We start from the raw sequence: 23,254 nt of genomic DNA, 5'->3' as shown, positions 1-23,254 counted from the left end.
GGGACCCAGGTTCCCTGCCCAAATGGCCCTGAGCCTAATTCCAGGGCCATTTCTCCCAGGCCATCCTGCCAGGGCAGACCCCCACAGCCAGTGTGCCCACTCCTAGGCCAACGGCGTGGACTAAGCCTGGACGTGCAGGTTGGTGGTGCATAGCCTGTGCATAAGGCCCTTCACAGTGCAGGGGGATCCAGGGTAGACAATGGGCCCGGGCCAGCACCTCCCCTTGCCGCCATCTTCCAGTCCAGAATGCTAAGGCATCTAAGAATTCCTCATTTGAACTCATCAAGGTTGGAGGACAGAACCTACTTATTTAAACATCGGTAGCTTAATTCACAGCCTGTAGATATTTAGCCCTATGGTATGTGGCTTCCATTTGTCCTTGGGCCTCAGACCATGTACAGGAGTAAGTGTTTTGTGGAATGAGCACCATTCTTCAGGAAAGAAGCAAAAAGGAACGCTGTTCTTTGTCCCCTGGTCTATGGACCCACTCTCTGGATATATTCATTCCCTCTTCTGCTGAGACCCAGCAGATCCCACAGCTCTTCTGGTTTCTCTTAGTCAGAAGAACACTCTCACTCCAGTAACTAATACCGTGTTTCCCCGAAAATAAGACCTAGCTGAACAATCAGCTCTAATGCGTCTTTTGAAGCAAAAATTAATATAAGACCCGGTATTATGTTATATTATGTTATATAAGACCCGGTCTTATTTTACTATAATTATTTTATTATAAAATTATTATAGTAAAATAATTATTTTACTATAGTTTTTGCTCCAAAACACAGATAATTTAAGTAATTTGTTCAGCAGCATGTGGCTACCTAGCCACCATGTTTCCCCCAAAATAAGACCTAGCCAGACAATCAGCTCTAATGCGTCTTTTGAAGCAAAAAAAAAATTGATATAAGACCGGTATTATATTATATTCAGTATCATATTATATTTGGTATTATATTATATTATACCCGGTCTTATATTGTATTATATTATATAAGACCCAGTCTTATATTATAGTAAAATAAAACTGGGTCTTATATTAATTTTTGCTCCAAAAGATGCATTAGAGCTGATTGTCCGGCTAGGTCTTATTTTCAGGGAAACACAGTATTAAAACTTTATATTTTTATCCAGGTTAAAACTTCTCCCCCCTCCAGTTGAGGATGGGTACAGGCCCTTCTCCGGTCTCATTCATTGTGCCCTGAGCTCTGATCACCAGCTGCTGTTTTAGCCCCTTTTGGGTTGAATACAGAGGTGAGGAAGAGACAACAGACAAGACCCCTGATACACATCTGTGGGAGGGAGGAAGGGAGGGAAGGAAAGAGGGAAGGAGGGAGGAAAGGAAGAAGGGAGGGAGGGAGGGAGGGAAGGAGGGAGGGAGGGAGGGAAGGAGGTGAGTGAGATTTGCATACTTTACAGAGTGTCACAAACTTACTAGAGTAGAATGGAAGAACTGGGGCTGGAAGTTGGGGTGTTGGGTCCTTAGTGCAGTCCTCCAGTCAATTAATGTTGCATTTCCCTTCATCTTTTATTTGGCATCTGAACAGCTGTGTGGCTGGCAAAAACCATTAGTGGCCCATACACAGGGCTGCAAGATTCTACTGGAAACAGCCCTCTGAGGTATTGGGGTTCTCTTCTTTTTGCCAAAATAGCTTAAACTATGGGGTCCACCCTGGGCTTCTGACAGAGATGACCAGAGCCGAGCACCCCTGGGTAAGGCAAGATGCCCCCAGCACACGTTGCCTGGCCCAGGAGGGTGGGGACAGGCAAGCACACAAGTACACACACACACACACACACACACACACACACACACATACAGAAGGGAGAACACAAACCACATCCAAAAATCAGATGCCAACAGGAACAATACCATAAAATAAGGGAAGACTATTTGTCAAAAACAGCTCTGTCACTTTGCCCGTCATCTGAGACCAAGCCACTATAAACACACGGACAGAGCCAAAGCTGTGAAGGGCATCATGCCAAATGCTGTCCCCAAGTCCTCTGCTTCTCGCTCTTGAATTTCAAGGACACGGGCCACCTGTGACTGACAGCTCCTAAGACACAGGCACATGTGCAACCAGGCCAGCTCAAACCCGCAATCCCACGCTGGGCTTTGCGTGGAAGGGCTGTTTCACTCTGGAGCGTCAGTCTCAAGCTCCTGGAACCTGCCCCACACCTTCTTAACACTTCCCGGTATCCGATTTGGGAATCCATTTTCCACAGATTCATCCAGATCCTTCCTGAACCTAATTATACCTTCTCTCTGCTCCCATCTTGATGGAAAGAGTTCTGGAAGATGACCACATTTGTTTGGGCCTCTTTTTATTTGTGCTAAAAGGATCCCTTCCAAGTTTCTGCAGAGGTCCCCAAGTTCCAGCCCACCAAACACCAGACCCCCATCCTCATCCACTCACTCCCTTCATGGCTTCACCTCTTGGTCCTCTCAGAGTTAATATTCCAGGCTGCAGGAGCCTTTCCCCACCCCCCTACACTTTTTAATTACAAAAATAATGCATGAATATACGCTCCTTTAAAACATGCAAACAAGATACAAGCAGACAGAGATTTAAAAAATGACATTCTCTTTTATTCTCTCCCCTCCCCCCACTTCAGCCCAAGGTCTCTCTATATAGGAAGCCATGAAAACGGTTTCCTATGTTTTCTTTCCAGGCACTTATATACCTAGACATAGATCAGAATTTTTTTTTCATAAATGAGATCATGCTACACATATCATTCTGCAACTTGAAAAGCTTATTTTTCAGACTATTCTCATATGGAAGTGTGCAGAGGCCACACTACTGTGGGTGCTTGGAGAATAATACTAATAGAAGCTTTGGGTAAGTATTTCCAAACAGAATGAGGGACATAAAATTGCATGCAGTTTTCCAGAGCACTTTTATAAGCTTTTCTGAGTCTCGCCTTATCCAGCCATTAAATGTACGTTCTTCCCAGCACAAAATATCCCTGTCTCCTTCCTATAAGATATTGCCAGAATTCATCTTGGTTGCACTCCCGGGTTTGGTAAATAGGAGAAAAGAACTGGGGTCTCTTGCCTTCTTCCACAAGCGGAGTGGTCCCGTAGAAATTACAGGATTTGGAGAAAGAATTCAGGAGGTCGAGTCCTGAGTTGCCACCGAATTGAGGACCTCTCTCTCTCTCTCTCTCTGGGCCTCAGTTTCCTCAATTAAAGGGAAGATAACACTCGAATAGCTAATCCTGGAGTGGTTTTAGGATCAAAAGAGACGGACCGTATGAATGCATGGTGTGTGTTCTAGCGACCTATTACAGCCGTGTGAGTCGTAATTACTATTAAATGGGGAAAAGCCAAATTCGAGCGAGTTGCGCAAATGAGGCATTTGGCAACTTTTACTTGCGTGCTAACGCGTTTTCTGGGGGAATTCAACAGCCGGGTGAGGAGATGCTGCCCTAACCGTCGCAGCGGTGACCAGGGCGCCACCTGCCGGCGAAAAAGGAGGCAGCCGTGGGTCCCGGGACCGCGAGCTCAGGGACCCGGCTTCTTCCTAAACCCACCGCGGAACCATCGGATCAGAGCCGGTTCTACGTCCCCAGGAGGCTGGGGAGCCGCAGCGGAGGCTCCTCCGAGGTCCCAGCCCCAAACACCGGACAGAATCGCCCTTCCGGTGTCCCTGGGCAGCAGGCAAGAGGGGCGGGGGACCTGGACGCACGGCCTTGGCAACCCCGGAACCTGCTGCCCGACACAAAGCCGCGGCCGCGCAGGTAAGCGCGGCGGAGCCATGTGAGCCGGGGAACGTCCAGGGACTGAGCCACCCAACCCCAGCCAGCCACGGTTGCCTGCTCCGCGCCCCTGCCGCAGGTTTCCGCCACCTCCACTAGTAGCCGGGAGCTGAAGGGGCGAAGGTTGTGAGAGCAAGGAAAAGAGGAGAGAGGGTGGGCCCCGCACCTTCAGGCCCTCCGCCCGGGTCCCCCAGCCCCCACTGTCCTCGTCCCCAACCCCCGACCACCCTAGTGTCCCCAGCCCCGCGCCCCCAGCCCCCCAATGTCCTTGTCTCCAGCCCCGGACCACTCTGCGTCCCCAGCCCCCAGTCCTCGACCGCCCGGCGCCCCCAGGCCCCACCGCCGCTCGCTACTCACCGGCGGCCCCCGTAGCCGCTGCCGGGGGAGCCGGCGCCCGGCTCGGGGTAGCCGTGCTGCTGCAGGGCTGCGGCCGGGAAGGGGTAGAGGAAGCCGGTGGCCAGCGCCGACCCGCAGAGGCAGCAGCACGCCCAGGGCAAGAGGAGAGCCAGCTTCATCTTGCGCGGCCGCCCGTGGGGGCCCGGAGTCCCGGGCGGGAGGACAGTCGGGAGCGCACCGGCGGCCGGACCGAACCCGCGGCCCCGCCCGGAGCAGAGCAAGCGAGCCGGCGAGCGAGCAGAGCCCGGGTCCGAGCTGGAAGTGTCTGGGGGGCGCCCACGCCTCTCCAAGGCTGCCTTTTCAAATTCTGCGAGGTGGGCTCTGTGCCGTCAAAGGGGGCGTGGGGCTTTCTCATTAACCCTCGGCGGTCCGGGGCCGAGGAGGCGTCAGTGGCCGCAGAGCTGGAGTTTGAGTTCCTCTGGGGGTCCTAGAAGCGGCATGTCCTGCAAACCAGATCTTGCGCCTGGGTGCCCGCACATACAATCTTTAGAACCTTTCCAACCAAACTCTCTTCGGGTCTTCAAACGCTTATAGAGCACCCACTCTGTACCTGGCAATTTCACCTGGCAAAATTGTTTAATACCAACATTGCTCTCTCTATTAGGCTGTACCATTCCCATTTTTCAGAGATGGAAACTGAGGCTCAAAAAAGTTAAGCCAGAAAAATACGTGTTCCTTGTCCAGGGTTCTTTGGACCAAACCATTGCACACCCAGGCTTCCCCAGAATCCTTTCCCCCTTTCACCTCCAACCCTTACCTCTCCAGCTGTGTCTCCAAGGTGAGAAGTAGCTGGAAATGAGGGAAGCTCTCAATTTGGGTGAGAAGTTGTCCCTAGAATCACGGATGCATGAGGCATCCAATCTGGAAAGGAACTGGGGGAGATGTAATTCAGTTTCACCTTTTACAGGTGAAAAGGCTGAATCCCAGATCATACATGAGCGCATGGCCAGCCTGCCCCCAAGTAGGTCTTTTCTGGGCTGCAGGATCCCCAACACAGTGTATCCCACCTAAGGGACAGGTGTGACCTGAAATCCATCACGTGTCTCACTCCCCAAGCTGGGAGTCCTTCAAATTCTCCCAAAAGCATCCTAGAGGCTGGCAGAGGCCTGAGGATGGCTCTGCCCTGCTGACAGTGGGGAGCTTGCGGTCTGTAAAATGCCTGTAGGACTGGAAAGCCCTTTCAGTATGGAAGTGCTTGAAGGACTACAGCACTCCTGTGGCTTTTGCCCTCTTGTTTGCACATCCCAATATGTACATATCCCTTAGGTACCTTTGGAATACACATCCCAAGATATATCCAACCCACTTCACCCTCTCCCCAAACTACCCATCCTTATCCACTCAATTCCCTCAAATCCTGCCGGGCCCTGTTAAATGGAACTTCCACACTTCCCAAGACCAGAGTCTCCATCTAGGAATCTGGATAAATAGAGTCCATCTCAGAATTTCTCTAATTGGAAACATAACTTGGACCTAGGACCACTTCCTTCATCTGGTCCTCCATCCCTCTCCCAAGGCCTAAAAGATCTGGAGAATTTGGGTTATCAGGGGATTTTTCAGTGCCTCCCCCAAAAGGAATCTGAACTGTGCTCCTTGGGCAGTTGGCTAACATACAATAAATGATGAGGTCACACATAGCCCCGGGAATTTGTAAGCATTCTGTCTTCCTCCTTTCCCTCCTTTACTTGCATAATGAGATCTGAAAGACCAGAAAATTCTGTGTGGCTGTGAATTGCCTTCATGCTGCAGGCATTACAGGAAGAATTTTATTTTTACCTTAAACTCCTTTTTCCAGGGCCGTGGGCTGCACCCAAGCCAGAGGGACCAAGAAGAGGAAGGGATAACTCTACTCCATACAGCACAAGATTCTTTTAGGACAAAAGCCGTTGTCCAGTTTGGTCCTCCTCTTCACACAAGGACAATAAGTTCATTCTGGCCCCATGAATGTTGACTGGGATATTTCCGTGTGTCCAGCATCGCGCCGGGTGCAGTGAAGGCTGTTAGAGAAGCAAATAACAAGGTTCTCATCCTCAAAGTGCTTATACTATTCTTTTGGAAGGCATTAAAATGGCCGTTTTTCTTCAAAAGATAGTAGGCAGTATGGACAAATCATCTGCAAAACAAGGAGGTTCCATTTAGATGGTGAGGGATAAAAGGACAAAGATGCATAAAATCAAGAAATGTGATATCACCCACACCACTCAGACCCAGAAGCCCCAGGTCAGCTCCTGGCTCCCCCACTAACTTGCTAGGCGACCTGGATTAAACAATAAAGAATGGATTTGCTTGTCTCTGAATACCTTTCCAGCTCCGGCCACATGTAATTCATTTTTCCCTTCATCCTCCCTCCTGTCTCCAAGGCAGCTGTGGTTATACCCAACCTTATTAAGTCACCACTCTTTTAGGCAAGATTTTCAGCTGTAGCACCCCTCGATGGGGCCATGGGATCCAAGAAGATTGGAGAAGGATTCTGTGGTATCACCCTGTAAACTCCCCCCAGAGAACACCAGTTAGTAGAGTCCAACTCTAACAAGTACCAACTGTGTGACCTGGGACAAGTTACCTAACCTCTCTGAGCATCCTCATCTGTAAAATCATAATAATAACAGTATGGATTTTCTAAAAGAATTCAATGAATTATTCATATAACTTGGAATGGTGCGCCTGACACAATATAATGCCCAATAAGCTTAATTATTATCGCTTGCAAGACTTTGGTGAGGGATAAAATTGAAGACCACCACCCTTTTCAAGCCCCCAGGGTGGGGCAGGCCAGCAGACTCACCTGGGAATGCTCGGAGCTTTCTCCGAAGATGTGGAGCCTGGGGACTAACCTGATACATCTTACTCCATGGTCAACAATTTATAACAAAACTTCATTTTGAAACAAATACTAAACGGGAACATTATAAAGTGGAATGTGCAATTTATGTTACTTTTAAATATAAAACACATTTGTGGGTGGCAAAAGTGAGAAAGTTTAAAATAAAGGACATGGCAGTGCCCTCGGGAAGTCTAGTGCATTTTTAAATGTTAGCATCCCTGCTTGGCCTCTGATCAGCTTTCCACACAAGTGCTTGTCTCTAGTTTTCAGAACTGTGCCCGCGTCGCTCCCTAAATACATGTTAAAACCTCAGTAGATGCAGAAGCCACTGTTCCCAGGAGCTGGAAAAATCAAGCATTAAAGATTTGGAGTTGGGGCCCCAGTGGTAGAGCTGGCACCTTCCTCCTCACTTCCTTGGTTACCTTTGGTGATCACATAACCCCCAGAACCTCGATAAAATCGAAACTGGACAAGTAAGGATTGGAGGGGCCTTCACTGAGCCCTTATTTCCATAACCGTTCCCACAACACTGACACGGACAGGCAGGCATTCTAATAATCCTGATTTTTCAGAGAAGAGGAGAGAAGTGATTTGTCTGGGATCCTGTGCTCTTCCCATTCTGTAAGTTCAGAAGCACCTTAGAAACGGGGTTGTTTGTACAAAGAGGGATCAGATTTCTTGGTGGAGGGAGACAAACCCACCCCCCACCACCACCAGAGAAGTGGGCTCCTCCGCAACTATGTTTCCAGGCCTTTCTGATAAGAAAATATCAGTCAGCATCCTCCTCAGCAGACAAAAAGCAGATCTTCACTTCTGCTGAAGTCAGCAGAGAGAGCCACTGAACGGAGAAGTAAATACTCATCAAGCTGGAGCCAAGGTAAATATTGACCTTCTGGCATGATAAATCCTCCTGTTAATCTAAAACAGAAACCCCCTCCCCCAATTGCCCTATAGGACATGGATTCTGCAGTTCTCCCAGAAGTTCAGGGAGGCAATGTAGGAACAGAGTGGTTTTCATACTGATTTCTCTATGTTCCCAGCTGTTCCAATCCCAGGACCGCACAGAAATGGACTGGAGTTGACTCAACGTAGCAGGTCGGTCACACCAGAAGGGCTTCTTTGTTTTGCTCCAAACATTCTGTGCTTGGCTGGGGCAAAATATGAGCAGAACATGGGTATTTTGGAAGATGCCCACCCTGAATTTTCTTCTTTACCCGGACACCCCCCAAATTCCACCCACGCCCTATAAAAGGAACGCTTCTTTGCTCAGCATACCTACAAGTGTAAGCCTACCCTGTTTGCCCAAACATTGGCAGTGGAACAGGCATTCAGAAGACAGCAAAATAGATGGCTACCACAAAATAGCCCATGATCTTAACCAGACGTTTGAAGGGCAAAAAAAAAATCTATTGAAAGCAAAACCTAAAAGAACATTAAAAAATATGGAGTCTGCCCAATTGCCAACACTGAAAGCCCAACGCAAATATAGCGATAAGAAGTTTGACTGCTGGCTAATGTAGCCACAGCTAAACAAATGCCTCCCTAGGAGCTTAATGAGATTACTTGGTGATACATGAAAAAGGGGATGTCTTAGTCTGTTCAGGCTGTTATAACAGAATACCATAGAGTGGGCGAGGGGTGGGGGAGGCCTTAGAAAAAACAAATTTATTTCTCAATTCTGGAACCTGGAAGTCCAAGATCAAGGTGCTGGCAGATTCAGTGTCAGGTGAGAGCCTGCTTCCCAGTTCATAGACAGCTGTCTTTTCACTGTGTCCTTACAGGGTGGAAGGGGTGAGAGAGCTCTCAGGAGTGCTTTTAATAGCAATGCTAATCACATTCAGGAGGGCTTCACCTCATAACCAAAGGACCTACCACCATGTACCACATTGGGGGTTAGGATCTCAACACAGGCATTTGGGGAGACACAAACATTCAGTCCATTGCAGGGGACTAAAGCTTTACCCTGACACAGGCATGAAGGTGGCAGGAGGTTCAAACACAATGAATCACATCAGGATGTCTTGTACAAAAGAGCCCCAAGCTGAGGGCCTGGGGTGGAGGACCTGCCCGGCTCTCCACACCCCTCCACTGCCCTTCAGCAGTTCTGCACTTGAGAGCTGACGGTAAAACAAGCCAACAGTAAATGAAGAGGGAAGTCGCCAGGACAGGTAGGGGCTGGGTTACAAAAGGGATGTTGGCCTTAGAGGAGAAAGGATTAGAGGGAAGTGATACAGCTCTTTCAAGCCATGCAGGGGAAAAAATTAAATTTGTTGTCTGAGCCCCAAGGATGAATTGGACGCCAATGGATGAAAGATGTCAGCTGAATATAAGGAAGAAATTTGTAACAGGTTGTCCACAGCTGGATTTTGCTGGGGAGGTGGGGGGATGGGGGGCGAGACTTGAGCTTCTCGTCACAAGAGGGATCCAGGCAGAGAGAGGGGTAACACCTTGTAGAAACATTGAAATAAAACAGAATGCACTACCTATGGCCCTCAGACTGTGATTCTAGATCCTAAAGTCAAGAAAGGGTTCTGAGCAACTGTAGAATCTCCCCCAATAGGCATGAATAAGTATAGTAGGTTTCACTAGTGCTCACCAACATCTGGATTCCCTGTCCTCTCTGGGCACAGAGACGATCTCCCTTGGCAGCCTCCCTCGCAGCTAGGCAGGGCCACGTGACTAGCTCTAGCCAATGGCTATGAGCAGAAGGGACCTGGGTCAAAGAGAGAAGAGGGAGTATGGGTTTCCCAAGCCCTGTCTGTCCCTGTCACAGAGAATGTTCCCTGGGCTTGGCCCTTGTCAGCCTGGATCTCTGAGTGCAGAAGACACTCCCTCCCACCCACCCACCCTCTAACTAGCATTGGACATCTTTTATTTTGTTCAGCCACTGAGATGTCAGTTGCCATTGCAGCATCACCCAGCCTTTCCTGACTTATACACTAAGGACATAGGTATGGTTTTGTGGCTTGGTGCAAAAGGGACTTTCGCCCCACAGAAGCTGTTAGAAAATGACCTCAGTAGGCCAAGGTTTGACCTTTTGATGCCTGTCCATCTGCATTTTTGCAGGACCTAGGTCGTATTCCTCTCTTTCACTTTCCCAGCTGTGTCCTTCCTTCTCACTGAGCAAACCTTCATCCATGAAAAACCCAACTGCACAGGTGAGGCTCTGTGCTAGGCCCTGGGGGTGCCCTCCCTGGTTAGACGTCATTTCTGCCTTCAGTGGGACTTACAGGATCTTTAGGAGGTGTACAAATAAAGAGATACTGTCCTCCATGCCATATAGTCCAAAGTTAGCAGCGCAGAGGAGCGAGTGGAGGCTGCGGGCCTGGTGGTGCCCCCGTAGGAGCAGGGCAAAGGGGCAAAAGCAGGATCAAGTGCTGAAAGGGCTGGGGTGGAGCAGACAGTGCATGCCCAGCCCAACACACCTGCACACACCAGGCACATGCACGTACCTGCAGGCACAAATAACAGCTGGAGCGAGGCCCTTTACCAGAGGCAGCTCCAGGTGGGTGAGGGCTCTGTGTGGTGATGCGGTCTGTCTCTTTCTCCTCCCACCAGACTGCAGGATTCCATCCTCACCTATAGCCCTGAAAGTCCAGGGCTCGTGAGAAAACCATGAGGCGTAGTTGTTTATGGGACCTTGGGGACTATGCTCAGGCTGAGGTGGCATCAGGAAGCCAAGGTCAGAGGGCTGAATGGGGCGGGGATTACAGATGCAGAGAGCAAAATCAGAAGTGTGTGCCAATGCCAAACACCACAGGGCGCCAGCCCCAGACCCGAACTCTCACCTCAGGGTCTCACTGCTGCTGCCGTCCTATTGCTCTGAAAGCCCCGTCCTCCTAGCACCCTAGGCTGCTGCCGTGAGCCACCCTTGGACTCTGCATCCTCCTCTTCCTTCACACTCAGCAGGTGAGGAGCTGAACCCCACTCTCGGGTCACTGCCTGCCCACACTTGTGCAAATTAGGGAAAGTGTCCCGTTTTCTAGGTGGACACAGCCCCCATCAGTCTCTGTCCACAGAGCCCAGGCTGGATGTCAGCGCCCACTAGCGCCCTGCAGAGACAAGCAGGACAGCTACAGCCTGTGAGCCAACTTCCACACCACCTGGGTCTCTCCAGCAGGCACCCACCACCCAGACTGAAATCCAGCTCCTCTGCCCCATATCTGTCAGGGTCTCCAGGTCCAGTCCAGTCTAGCCCACTCTTAGATCCTTTCCCTGTACGCTCCCACCCTTGCGAGCTCTCCCAACCTTGGCCAAAGCCCTTGTTTCACCTGGCTTTCATCAGGCCCTCTATAGGCTTTTAGAATAACTCCCCAAGAGGTACCCTGGCCTCCTGTCACCCTCTCTGCCCTTTCTTCTGCATGACCGCCAGAAAGCTCCTTCCAAAACTGTGTGATCCCTTTGCTTTTAGAAACAGACCTCTGCTGGCTCCCCAACCTCACCTCCTTGACTGGATACTTCAGTTCTCTGCCACCTGTTTCTGGTCTGCTTTGCCTGCCTGTCATGCCCCTCCCACTCCTCTGTCATCCCCCACTTCCACACACGCCCTCCCTATGCTCCAGCCACAGAACAACACTTGCATTCCCTCAACAGGCCAAGATCCTTTCCATTGTCATGACTGGACAGACCGCTCCTTCTATCTGGGATGCCCTGTGCTAGAGATTGAATGTTTCTGTCCAACCCCCAAATTCCTATGTGGACATCCTAAGCCCCAATGTGTTAGTATTTGGAGGTGGGACCTATGGGAGTTGATTAGGGCATGAGGGTGGGGCCCTCACGAATGGATTAGCACTCTTCTAAAAGAGGCCCCACAGAACTCCCTGCCCCTTCCACCATGAAGATACAACAGGGAGACGGCAGCCTATGAACCAGGAAGCAGGTTCTCACCAGACACCAAATCTGACAGAGCCTTGATCTTGGACTTCTCAGCCTCCAGAACTGTGAGAGATAAATGTCTGTTGTTTATAAGCCCCCTGGTCTGCGGTGTTCTGTTACAGCAGCCAGAACAGACTAAGACGCTCTTCCACCCTCACTCTGTCTCCTCTTGGAGAGCCTTCTTCAGGATTCAGCTCTTCACCAACCCCTCCAACAGAACTGATGCCCATTCTGTGCTCCCAGAGATCTTTCCACAACCTTCTATGCCACACCCACCTCCCCTTGCCATGCTTACTTCTTAACATGTTTGCCATCTCCCCCACAACACGTCACACACACCAAGACCAAAGGTATCTCCCCATTCATCTCTATCTCCCTGGGCCTGAAGCTCACACAGCTTAATAAACATGAGCTTGTATCTGAGTAAATCAGTAAATCATTCTCCCAAACCCCCAGGAAGTGGAGAGCCAGGGCCAAACCGCCCTCTGAGGGCTGGCATCTGGAGGACATCCATGAACATTTTGGGCTCCGAGTGACAGAATTTTTACTTGTTATTTCTTGGTGTGTGACAAAGAAAAAGAGAGAACCACAAATGAAAATGTCAGGTGGGTCCTGTAGACGACCAGACCAAAGAAGGAACTCGTCGTTCATTCCAAGAGGGAGCGTGACTGCTCTCCTCATGTCTCTATCCGAAACTATTGAGCTCAGCACTTACGAATTGTCAGGTGTGATCGTCAAACCAAAAGTCTCCGAAGAGCCTTGTAAATATCAGCCCACCATTATCTTATAAGGATTCACACCATGGAGGTCTTTGTTGTACATAATCTAAAACACCTTCCCCGTGCTTCTCAGACGGCATGTTTTGCGAAAACCAGACAGGAAGGCAGGCCATAGTCCCGAAGGGGTGGCTTTGATAGTAAGACTCAGAAGAAAGAGAATGAAAAGGTTGTTCCACTTGATAAAACCGTATTGCAATTTACTATTATGAAGTGTCTGTTTGATGTCGAAAAAAGGTCTAGATAAGCCCTTCATTGAGAAACCAGAAAAAAAGGGGGAAGAGGGAGATAAAGCAGTCAGAGTGGAACTCTGATTAGAGAGTCATTAATTAAGACCACGAACATCCTGTGGCGTTTCCTTTGATTGGAAAAATAGAAGACTGCGGAATTAAAGGCTTTGAGGGAAAATCTTTTCATGCTAAAAGAGCCAAAAATTATTTCAAGGATTTTAAAATCAAGGCATTATTAAAGCTAAGGCGTTGATTGTGACCAGAAGACCCTGTCAATTTAATCAAAATCTTATGGGGAGGAGGGGGACAAAGTAAGTAACCCTTTTTGTTTCAAAGCCCCATGCAGCTGTTTGATTCCTCTCGAAGGCTCTTTCAGTCTGGTCTGGGTGCCCTCAGGGGGCCACCCAGAGAGACTGGGCCATGGGGAAGCGGCCCCCACAGTCCAGTGCACACCTACCCCTCTGGTGTGGGTGTCATGCTCAGGGTACGGTGCCAACCTGGTCCTGCCCTAGTGTCTCCTTGGTTTCCTTCTGCCACTGCCAGGCCCTCCAGTAAGCATTCAGGCCCAACAGCAGCCCAGCTTAGTGGCTCTGGGCAACTTCCTCACCTCCCTGAACTTCCGTTTCCTTCTCTCTCTATAAGGTGGAAAGAATGGTTTCTGCAAGTGTCACTAGGAAGACTCATCTCTACATACGTTCCTACGTATAATGTTAGAAAAGGGCCTGGCCTGTGGAAGCTCAGGGTGTGTTCGTTCTCTTCCTCACTTCCTCTCTCCAGCCCATCCCTAACTGGCTTTCAGAAAAGATGATTCTAGAATGCAGATCATGTCGTTCCCCTCCAGGCCTTTGCAGAGGGTGCCAAGGATTTGGATTTGACCTCATTTTGAGCCTGACACTCAGGTCAGAATGCCCTCTTGGCCTCATTCCTTGCCCCCGCTGCTCTCCCTCTAACACCTGCAGTGGCTCCCTGCTGTCTAAAAGTCTGAACTCTCTAGGGTGGCCAGTTAGCTCAGTTGGTTAGAGCGTGGTGCTAATAACACCAAGGTTGTTGGTTCGATCCCCACATGGGCCACTGTGAGTTGCGCCCTCCTTTAAAAAAAAAAAAAAAAAAAAAAAAAAAACATTTAGAAGTCTGAACTCTCCTTGGCCAGACATTCAAAGCCCGTCACTACCTGGTCCCAAACTACCTTTCTAAAATCGTCTCTCACCACTTCCTTTTACACGTTATAAATCCCAGAGCAAGCCATAGCCACAGGGTTGGGAAATTGCAGGAGCTAACATGAGATTGTACATGGCTCAGTGCCCAGGACCCAGAGGCCGAGAAAGGTACAGTTCCTGTCCTAAGGAGTTGGGGAGATAGCTAAGGGAACCTACAGGTAAGGTATAAGCCATGTAACACCTGCTGAGACAGAAACATGCACAGGGTGGTTAGGAAGTGCCAGGAGAGGAACCGACTGGGTTACAGGTGTCTCAGAAGAGACCCATGTGAGTTGAGTCCTCCAGGTGACTAGGAGTTCACCGGGAAGGAAGTGAGGAGAGTGTCAGGAGGGAAACAGCTGATTAGGGAATGACACAGAGAAGACATGGGCAAGGACAGGAGAGGACGCCACCTGGCTGGACCGGCAGGGCCACATCATTAGGGCCAAAGGTGTCCCGTTCGCAGGGGATGGGCACACTGAAGGGGTTCAAACAGGACTTCCTTCAACAAGAAGTAATCAGGTTTACATTTCAGGAACGTCTCTCGGGCTGCAGGAAGTAAAGCAAGCAGGAGCAGGGAAGGTTGACAGGCTGGGAAAGTCCGTTCAGAAGCTCTTGCAGAGGAATGTTACAAGCGAAACTGAAAGATCAGTGGACACAGTGTTGAGGGAGCAGATTAGAGAGAATCCCCAAAACATGCTGCCAGTTGGACCTGCACCGTCTCATATCATAGCCATCAGCACGTGTGGCCATCGAGCTCTTGAGATGTGTCTGGTCCAAAAAGAGAAGTGCTGTAAGTATAGCACACACATCGGGTTTTGAAATGGTATTCCAAATTTTTAAAAGAATGTAAAATTTCTCATTAGTAACTTCGACATTGGTTCTGTGTTGAAATGATCTTCTTTAATATATTGGGCCAAATAAAATTATTAAAATTAATTTTCCTTAATTATCTTAAATGTCTTAATATGGCTTTTAGAAAATTCAAAATCCCATCCAAAGCGTCCATGATGTTTCTGTTGGGCAGTGCTGGAATAGCAGGCACACGAAGTGGGGAGGGGTATCTCGGATGACTCTGGGTCCCTGCCCAGGAAACAGAGCGATGCTAACAGTGAGAATGGGTGGCACACACAGCCCCAGCTGACTGGATACAGATACTGTCCCAAGCACCTTACCTACACGCTCTTTTACTCCTCCCAACAATCTAATGAGGTAGATGCCGTTATTGTCTCCATTTTGCAGATGGGAAAACAAAAGCACAGAGAGGTCACGGGCAGAGCTAGGATTTGGACCCAGGGTCAGGCCCTTAGTCACTGCATATACTGCCCACTTGTAGAACTGTCATGAACTGAGCCTGGGAATGGAGAGCAGGCGGCCAGGGGTGACAGAAGGAAGGAATACATGTGGAGATGTGTTGAATATGGGGGGCAGCTAGGATACCCAAGGAGATTTCTCGGGAAAGTCACTGAAGGGACAGACGTGGGGCTCAGGAGGCAAATCCTTGCTGGAGACAAACGGAGGACGAAATCACGAGACGCCCAGGAGGGAACCCAGCAGGACTACGCCCCACTCGGCCTGCCCTGGCTGCTTCCCCCCTACCCCTGATGCCCCACCCCCAACACATATAGGATCATCGATTCATTGATTCATTTGACAAATCTTTATTGAGTGCCTAGGACATGCCAGGCACTTATCTGTAAGGATCTTTTTCTTGCAGCAGGAGAATCGTTAGAAAGAAAATCCCTAACAAAACGAATAGAATAAGTTAGGAGAGGAAGAGACTTCTCTACCTCACGTAAAACCATTGGAAAGGAATCCACCATGTGTTTGGTAACAAGACAGACCAAGGTCCTCACATCAGGACACTTGTGTCCTGCTCAGGGATTCTGGCAATAAACAAGAGGACAGTAGGAAGTCCACTTTTTAATTTCAAGTGTTATGAGGGATGGAGGACGCTGCTTTGGATGGAGAGGCGGGGGCTGGCCTTTGGGGTGACACTGACGAGGTGACACTGAAGCATAGACTTTAATGTGGTGAAGGCGTGCATATGAGGAGTGCATGTCTTCCCTCCAGGCGGAGGGTACAGCAAGTGCTAGAACGTGATAACGTTCAAGAGCAATGAGGCTGGTGTGGCTGGAATGGAGCAGGCAAGGGGGGGGGTGAGGTCTGGATCATTCTAAGGGTCATGGGAAGCCAGAGGAGGGACAAGAGTAGAAGCCAGAAACCATAATGGGGGGTGGAGAGGGGTACTGCCATAGAAGAAAGCTGGTGGCATGGTCTTGGACCACAGTGTCCCTCTCTGTGTCCACAGGGCCAAGACAGGTGTTCCATTCTGAGTGGGTGCCTATGGACCCAGGGGGGCCTTCCCACGGTCCTGAATTGTAAGCGGTCTTAAGTCTAATATCCAATCCCGGATCCCCTGAAGTGCTGGCTTTGCTCCGTCTGGCACCCCACCCCTGCTGACCCACTGCCCACCCTTCTCTACCCTGCTCTGAGCCTGGAGCCTGAACCCATCTGGCTGCATTTGGTCCAGACGATGGGAGGAATCAGCCAAAGAGAGGTGGCCAGGAGGAGAGCGAGAGCAAGATTAGGGTATTTCTTCCTGCTCCCTCCCGGCTCTAGCACCCGAGTCTCTGGCATCTCTGACAAGAACCGTGTCCTTCCATGGCTCCAGCTGCTGCCAGGGGCCCCTTCCACGCTCCAGCTCTCAGTGAGCCCCAACAGCATTAGTCCCAAAGTGTTTCCCCATATCTTGTTTGCTCCCTTGATCCTGCCCACACCTCTCTAAGGCTCCTTCACTGAAGCCTCTTCATTTGAACCATGTGGGGTCCTTTCTGTTTCCTGCCAGGACCCTGACTGGTGCAGCCAGTTCATAGAAGATAAAACTGGGACCCACTGAGCACTGTGTAACTTCCCAGGATGGCCACGTACGTTTGTGTAGGTTGTACACTGCACAACTGCAAGGGCTACCATTCACTTTGCAATCCATGGGAGTGCTTTGCCCTGGATTTATGCAGCACACATTCTGCATAGCTAAACCCAATGGCCCTGAATTTGCCCAAGGTCAACCAGCTCCTGGCACTCGCAGCAGAGTCCTAATCCATGTCCCAGGGCTGCTGCACCATCCTATGCCCTCTGTCATACCTCCCATGAGATGAGCTGAGCAAAGCCACAAAGTCCGTTTCACCTCTCATTCCAGGCACAGCTCAACCTCTCGCACTTCCATCTTTGCAGTGTCTCTCAGAAGAACAGGACAAAGGTAGCCCAACTTGGTTCCTATTCTGCAAACTTCTTACCATTGATAATGATGAGAACTTTGAGTGTGTTTATTTTAAGGGTAGAATGACCAGCATTGATATTTTGCCCCTGGTAAGTGTTGATTAGAAGAACATCTTCCTGGGTGGCTGGTTAGCTCAGTTGGTTAGAGCATGGTGCTGATAACACCAAGGTGGCTGGTTCGATTCCCGCAAGGGCCACTGTGAGCTGCGCCCTCCTTAAAAAAATAATAATAATAAATTTAAAAAAAAAAAGACAAACATCTTCACGAGACATCTCAAAAAAAAAAAAGTCTAATGCAAAAAGAATACTAACCCAACGAAAGCAAATATTTAATGTGGGCTCAAAGAGATCCTTCCAAAAGCACTGCAAGTGGGGCCTCCAGACATTACGTGCCTCGTGATGTGATGTAACAGGAAGTACACAGCACTGCCCATGAAAAAGTTGTATCTAAGAGTGAAATGGAACCTCAGTCTAATGAAGCCTCCACATCTAACCATGAATGTGTAGGGAACACGGGAGACAGAGGAACAAGTTAAACATCAGGAGGACGCAACCAGCCAAGTCTGAACGCAGGACATTCTCCGGGCCAGTGACGTGGTTTCTCCAAACATCAGGGACATGAAGGGAAAAAAGAAGGTGAATTGTTATAGATTAAAAGAGACTTACTGAACGCACAGTTGTGGTTGGTATTCTGGATCAGATCCTGGAACAGAAACAGGACATTGGTGGAAAAACCAATGAAATCTGAATGACCTCTGAAATTGAGTTAATAACAGTGTACCAATGTTAATTTCTTACTTTTGACAAATGCACCATCGTTGTGTAAGATAATGACATTAGGAAAACCTGAATGAAGGGTATACGGAAACTCTGCATTAGCTTTGTAACTTTTCTGTAAATCTAACATTATTACAAAATTAAAAGGTAGCTTTTTTTAAAAAAAAAAGAGAGATGTTAAGAGTATAGCAGCCAGATACAATGTGTGGCCTTTGTTTGGATCCTGATTTGAACAAATCAATTGTGAAAACATCTTAAAGACAATCAGGGAAATTTGAATACGGACTGGATATCGGATGATATGAAGGAATTGCTCTTCCCTTTACTCGGTGCGATAACGACATGGTGGTTATGCTGTTTGAAAAGTCCCTGTCTGTTAAACCCAGGTATGTGCTGGTGAAACGACATGTCTGGGATTTGTATTAAAATACTCCAGAAAAAATAAATGATGGTGATAGATACAATGAGACTGAAAATGTATTATCATTGTTGAAACAGATAATGGGTACATATTTTAAATTGTCTGTAGTAACAAGTTCTTCTTAAGAAGAAAGAAGGGGGAAGAGGAAAGAAAGCAGACGGAAGAGAAAAAGGAAGTCGGTGTGCACCCTTCTCTGTTAAGGGGTTTCGAGGCTTCCCTCTGAAAAGGGACAGTCTTGTCACCAGCCTGCTTTGTTTCCCTGATCAAGACTTTCTTCCAGGCCACCAAGTGTCATACTTTCCACCGTAATGCTGGCACCATCAAGGTGGAAGTGCAGGGTAGTGCGGGGATTTGGGTCCTGGCCTCGTTCAAATCCTGGATGGCCTCAAACAGATTAGTCCCTGTGCCTTGGTTCTTCATTTCTAATAGAAATGAAGGTGATAATAGTACCTACCTATTAGGTTGTTGAGGATTTTAAATGAGTTGATATGTGCCAAGTGTTTGAAGTCGGGTGTGGCACCAAGTAAGGGCTCAACAAATGTCAGCGGATTTCATCACCATCAATCAGATGGTTCCCCCCACATGCCCACGATGTCTCCTGTTCCCCATGCACTACAACTTGGTGGCCAAAGCATTTGTCTCCTGCTTTCCAGCCTCTCCTTGGCTTCATAACATATCCCTTATGAATGTTAAGAATTGCCTCAAGTTATTTGGCCAGAACCGTGCCTTTCAGTTTTCACATGCTCCTAATTTTCAACTTAAATTCTCATTTTCATGGTCTTTGTCACAAACAATTTGATTAATCCCTTTCACCATTTAAGAGCCTTCAGTTGGGTCAAAGAGATCTCTTTTCAAATAAGAACTTGCCAAACTTCTCCGGCCTTTCCTTATAACTGGCTGATGACAGAAGCGATGTGATGTTGGTCCCCGATGCTTCGTTTCCCTGGGAACCTCATGTCTATCCATCCTGTGGTGCTGGGCAGCTTCTCCTGCCATCCATGGAAGAGAAAGCATGCCTTTGGTTTATGATCTGCTCTGCCGTTCTGCAGCCCAGCAGCCTTTCCAGCCTTGGCACCATGGCTGTGCCATGGGCCAAAAGCTTGTGAGGGACATTTAAAGGAATCCTTTCCTGAAATATTAATCCTCACGTTTGCTCTTTGCTGGGCAGATTTTACCATATTTCCCCGAAAATAAGACCTAGCTGGACCATCAGCTCTAATGCATCTTTTGGAGCAAAAATTAATATAAGACCCGGTCTTATTTTAATATAAGACCGGGTCTTATATAAGACCGGGTATAATGTAATGTAATATAATATAATATAATATAATATAATATAATATAATATAATATAATATAATAAATATAATACCAGGTATAATATAATATAATACCGGGTCTTATATTAAGTTTTGCTCCAAAAGATGCATTAGAGCTGATGGTTCAGCTAGGTCTTATTTTCGGGGAAACACGATAGCTGGTTGGTGTTCATTTGATGGCACTGCACAACCCAATCAAGCTTCTTCCTGGGTCCTAATTTGTACTGATCGAAAGTACCTGTCTTTGCAATTTTTCATGCCTGTGGAGAAATACGGGTCCATGAAACAGCACCTTGCTGGAGTTGGGCCAGGTTTGCGTAGTTATAAAAACTGACAGTGATGGAGCCCTGCCAAAGTGCCAGGAACTGAGCTGAGTCCCTTGGGTTAGCACATCGGTTTTTACAACAATCATATAAAGCAGGTGCTATGATGATAGCCATTTTACAGACAAGAAATCTGAGGCACAAAGCAGTTAAGTAAGTAGTTCAAAGTCACCCTTCTGGAAAGTGGTGGAGCCAAGCTGTGAACTCAGGCTATCCAGCTGCAGAGCCCACGCTCCTTACACATCCATCACTGCCTCACACAGCTACCCACCCAACAACGGCCAGGAACAGCCTGATTTGTTGTGATGTTTCTTGGATGGCCCCCAAACTGATTGGATCAAACCACTTTGTTGTTGTTGATGATGATGATGATGATGACGATGATGATGATGCTGGTCAGTTGGTTGGTTGATTGGTTGGTTAGTCAGTTGGTCGGTTGGGCCGTTGGTTGTTCTGCCTGATATGTGTCAAGCATCTTCATACCCATTACCTCATGTTATCTTCCCAATAATCCCACAATGTACAGGTTACTATTCCTATTTTACAGAGGCTCAAACAAGACTAATGCTTATCCAAAGGCACACTGCTGGTGTCCAGACAGAGTCCAGAAAGCCTGAGTTGCCAATGGCTACAGGCAAGGGTCTTCAGCTCATAAACTACCAGCCCTAAATGTCCACCAAGAAATCCAAAGAGAGAAGGCGGGGCCGCACCAGAGCTGGGCTCTCCCAGAGACAACCCACAGGAGAAAAGCCACAGGAAACCTGCCGTCTGCTTCTTGTCACATTGCCTTGTGCTGTCCTGATTTGCAGGCACCGTGACATGAGGAACCCCCTCTTCCCTTCTGCAACCTGCTATGAGATTGATTAGATAACGGTAGCAAAGTGCTTTGAAGAGAAGTGATGGAGGAAACACCCTGTGTTTGTGTTTGGGTTGATTCCCAGAGGACTTCAGATGAGTTTAATGCCAGTGAGTGGGTCTGCTCAGATTACTGGGCTGCTTTGTGTGAGAAAGGACTTGTTGTCCAGCACACGTCTCCTACAGGGGCTGCCAAAACCGCCCAGCTCTCCTCCACACCCAAGCGTGTCTTCCATCAGCTTGGCTGTCACACGAGGAAAAGGAAACTAATGCAGTCAATTCAACCACAGACTGGTCCATGAAATGTGGACATCAAAGTGTGTCTTTAGTGAAAAACAATTGCCAAACATTTTAGAACATGACTCCTATATGTAAGTTTTATCAGGAGGGAAAAAGAAAATGAGATTAATAGATGACACATCATCAAACCAGACAACAGAATGGAAGAAACATTCCAGAACATGTTGTCCAACCCTATCTGTGGTCAAGTCTATTCCTTCCCTCCCAGACGACTTTCCTGCTGAGGCCAAATGGTCACCTGCCTGTCTCTGCACACCTATAACCCTCTGGGGCAGGTCATATATGCATTACCAACTGATAAGTAAGAAAAGAAACAGATCATAGAAGTTCGCCGATGTTTTCAACATAAATATCCCTATCCCAAGCCATAGGCATCATTAGTTTGGGAATTTTGAAGGTAATTTTATAACATACTCTGTTGATAACACTGGAGAGGAACAGGGACTGTCACTCATTGCTGACGGACGTACAAAATGGCACAGCCTAGATAGAGGGCAACTTGGCTCTATTTATTCAAAAGTGCATATCCCTTTGACCCAGCAATCCCATTTCTGGGAATGTATTCTACATATAAACCAGCACACATCAGAAATGAGATGTATATAGTGGTATTCATTGCAGCATGGTTTCCAACAGTATCAAGCAGGAAACCACCAAGTGTACGTGAAAATGGATCTGATTAATTACAGTGTGGTAGGTACATCCACATGGTGGAATACTATACAGCAGTAAAAAGGAGACAAAAGCCCTCCCTATACTGATATGGAAAGATCTCCAGTCTATACTTCTAAGTGAAGAAGAAGAAGATGTTGAACAGGATATACATAGTGCCTTATGTGCAATAAAGGGGAAAATAAGATCAAACATTAATATTTGCCGATATGGGGGAAGAGGTGGGCAATGTAATGTATGGGAACAGAGTGGGAGAAAGATTTATTCGGGAATGATCTTTTTCCAACATTTTTATTTTGAACTATTTGAATTTGTTACCTATTTTAAAACATATGTACAAACAAACACAAACAAAACAAAATTTAGTGTTGAGTTTTATGGATGAAAGCTAGTGAGCAGATATCAAAGTGTTCCACTTGTCCCAGGTCTTCTGAGCTCTCTCCTTGATCCCCCTCCATCATTCAGCCTCTGGGTCAGAGATCCATCCTTGCTATGGAATTTTCCATCCCTCCCCACAGGGAGAGGAGACCTATTCTCTCTTTTCTTGGGTCTTACAGTTTCCAGAACCTCAGGCTTTGTCCACAGGTCACTGAAGCACTGAGCAGTCTGAAGGGAGTGTTAGGCTTTGGTCCCCAGGCTGAGGAAGGCCCTGGGAGGTCCCACTCCAGTTTCTCTACCGGCCAGGGTTGCAGCTAAATTTCCTTCCTAATTATTTAGAAGCAAGCACATCTCTCTAAGTCAAATAATAATTGTGTCCGGAGACAACACAATCTAGCTTCATAGGAGTTAAAAATGCTCGTCTTGTCTTGGAAACGATGACCCCCAACATTATTCTGCTAGGGCATTTTTATGCTTCTCAGCCTGGCCTGGGGTATAGTGCTGCCACGAGGAAACAGCACCCTGAGGGTTCCAGGCAGTGCCCCTCCAACCAGGGTCTTCCTGACCCCAGCTCTCCCACCTGTGAAAGAGTTTTCCTGCACTCCATCGCACGATAATTACACCTCCAAATACAGATTATTAGCAAAAGTTTTAACTATATGGCATTAAAACAACACAACCTTCAATCCATACTAAGTGGTAAAAACTAAATTTATAAAAGTAATCACCTTTCCTGAAAGTAAAAAGGTACATGTTCTAACATGTTAACTAATATCAAGTGGTGGGCTTTTGTACTAACCGCATGTTTCTGATGCTCTGATATCTGGGGTTTGGCTGACTCTGGAGAGACTGTCCCTCCCAGAGCTAGCTA

At 48.0% G+C, this 23,254-nt stretch overlaps 1 protein-coding gene and 1 long non-coding RNA gene across 4 annotated transcripts in view; one reads left to right on the top strand and one right to left on the bottom strand.

Annotated features, from left to right (window-relative positions):
• The window catches only part of COL26A1 (collagen type XXVI alpha 1 chain), a 191,655-nt gene extending 187,211 nt beyond the window's left edge, over positions 1-4,444 (bottom strand). Inside the window, exon 1 of one of the 3 annotated variants that reach the window (XM_088796758.1) lies at positions 4,120-4,444. In XM_088796758.1, coding sequence (XP_088652884.1) covers positions 4,120-4,277 — 158 coding nt within the window. In that variant the 5' untranslated portion in view covers positions 4,278-4,444. The remainder of the gene's footprint in view (positions 1-4,119) is intronic. The other 2 variants (XM_074328372.2, XM_019752812.3) reach the window with 2 other exon arrangements.
• Positions 2,595-14,982, top strand: LOC109458774 (uncharacterized). The gene is made up of 3 exons (XR_012494907.2): positions 2,595-3,744; positions 5,954-7,859; positions 8,023-14,982. It is a non-coding gene; the product is annotated as an uncharacterized LOC109458774 (long non-coding RNA).
• The last annotated feature ends 8,272 nt before the right edge of the window (positions 14,983-23,254 follow it).

The sequence above is a fragment of the Rhinolophus sinicus genome, chromosome 3 (assembly GCF_057876585.1).
Source record: "Rhinolophus sinicus isolate RSI-liver-muscle chromosome 3, RSI-T2T, whole genome shotgun sequence".
In the NCBI taxonomy this organism is placed as follows: Eukaryota; Metazoa; Chordata; class Mammalia; order Chiroptera; family Rhinolophidae; genus Rhinolophus; species Rhinolophus sinicus.
The sequence above is the reverse complement of the archived record's forward strand: the minus strand, read 5'-3'. Positions and strand labels throughout refer to the sequence as shown.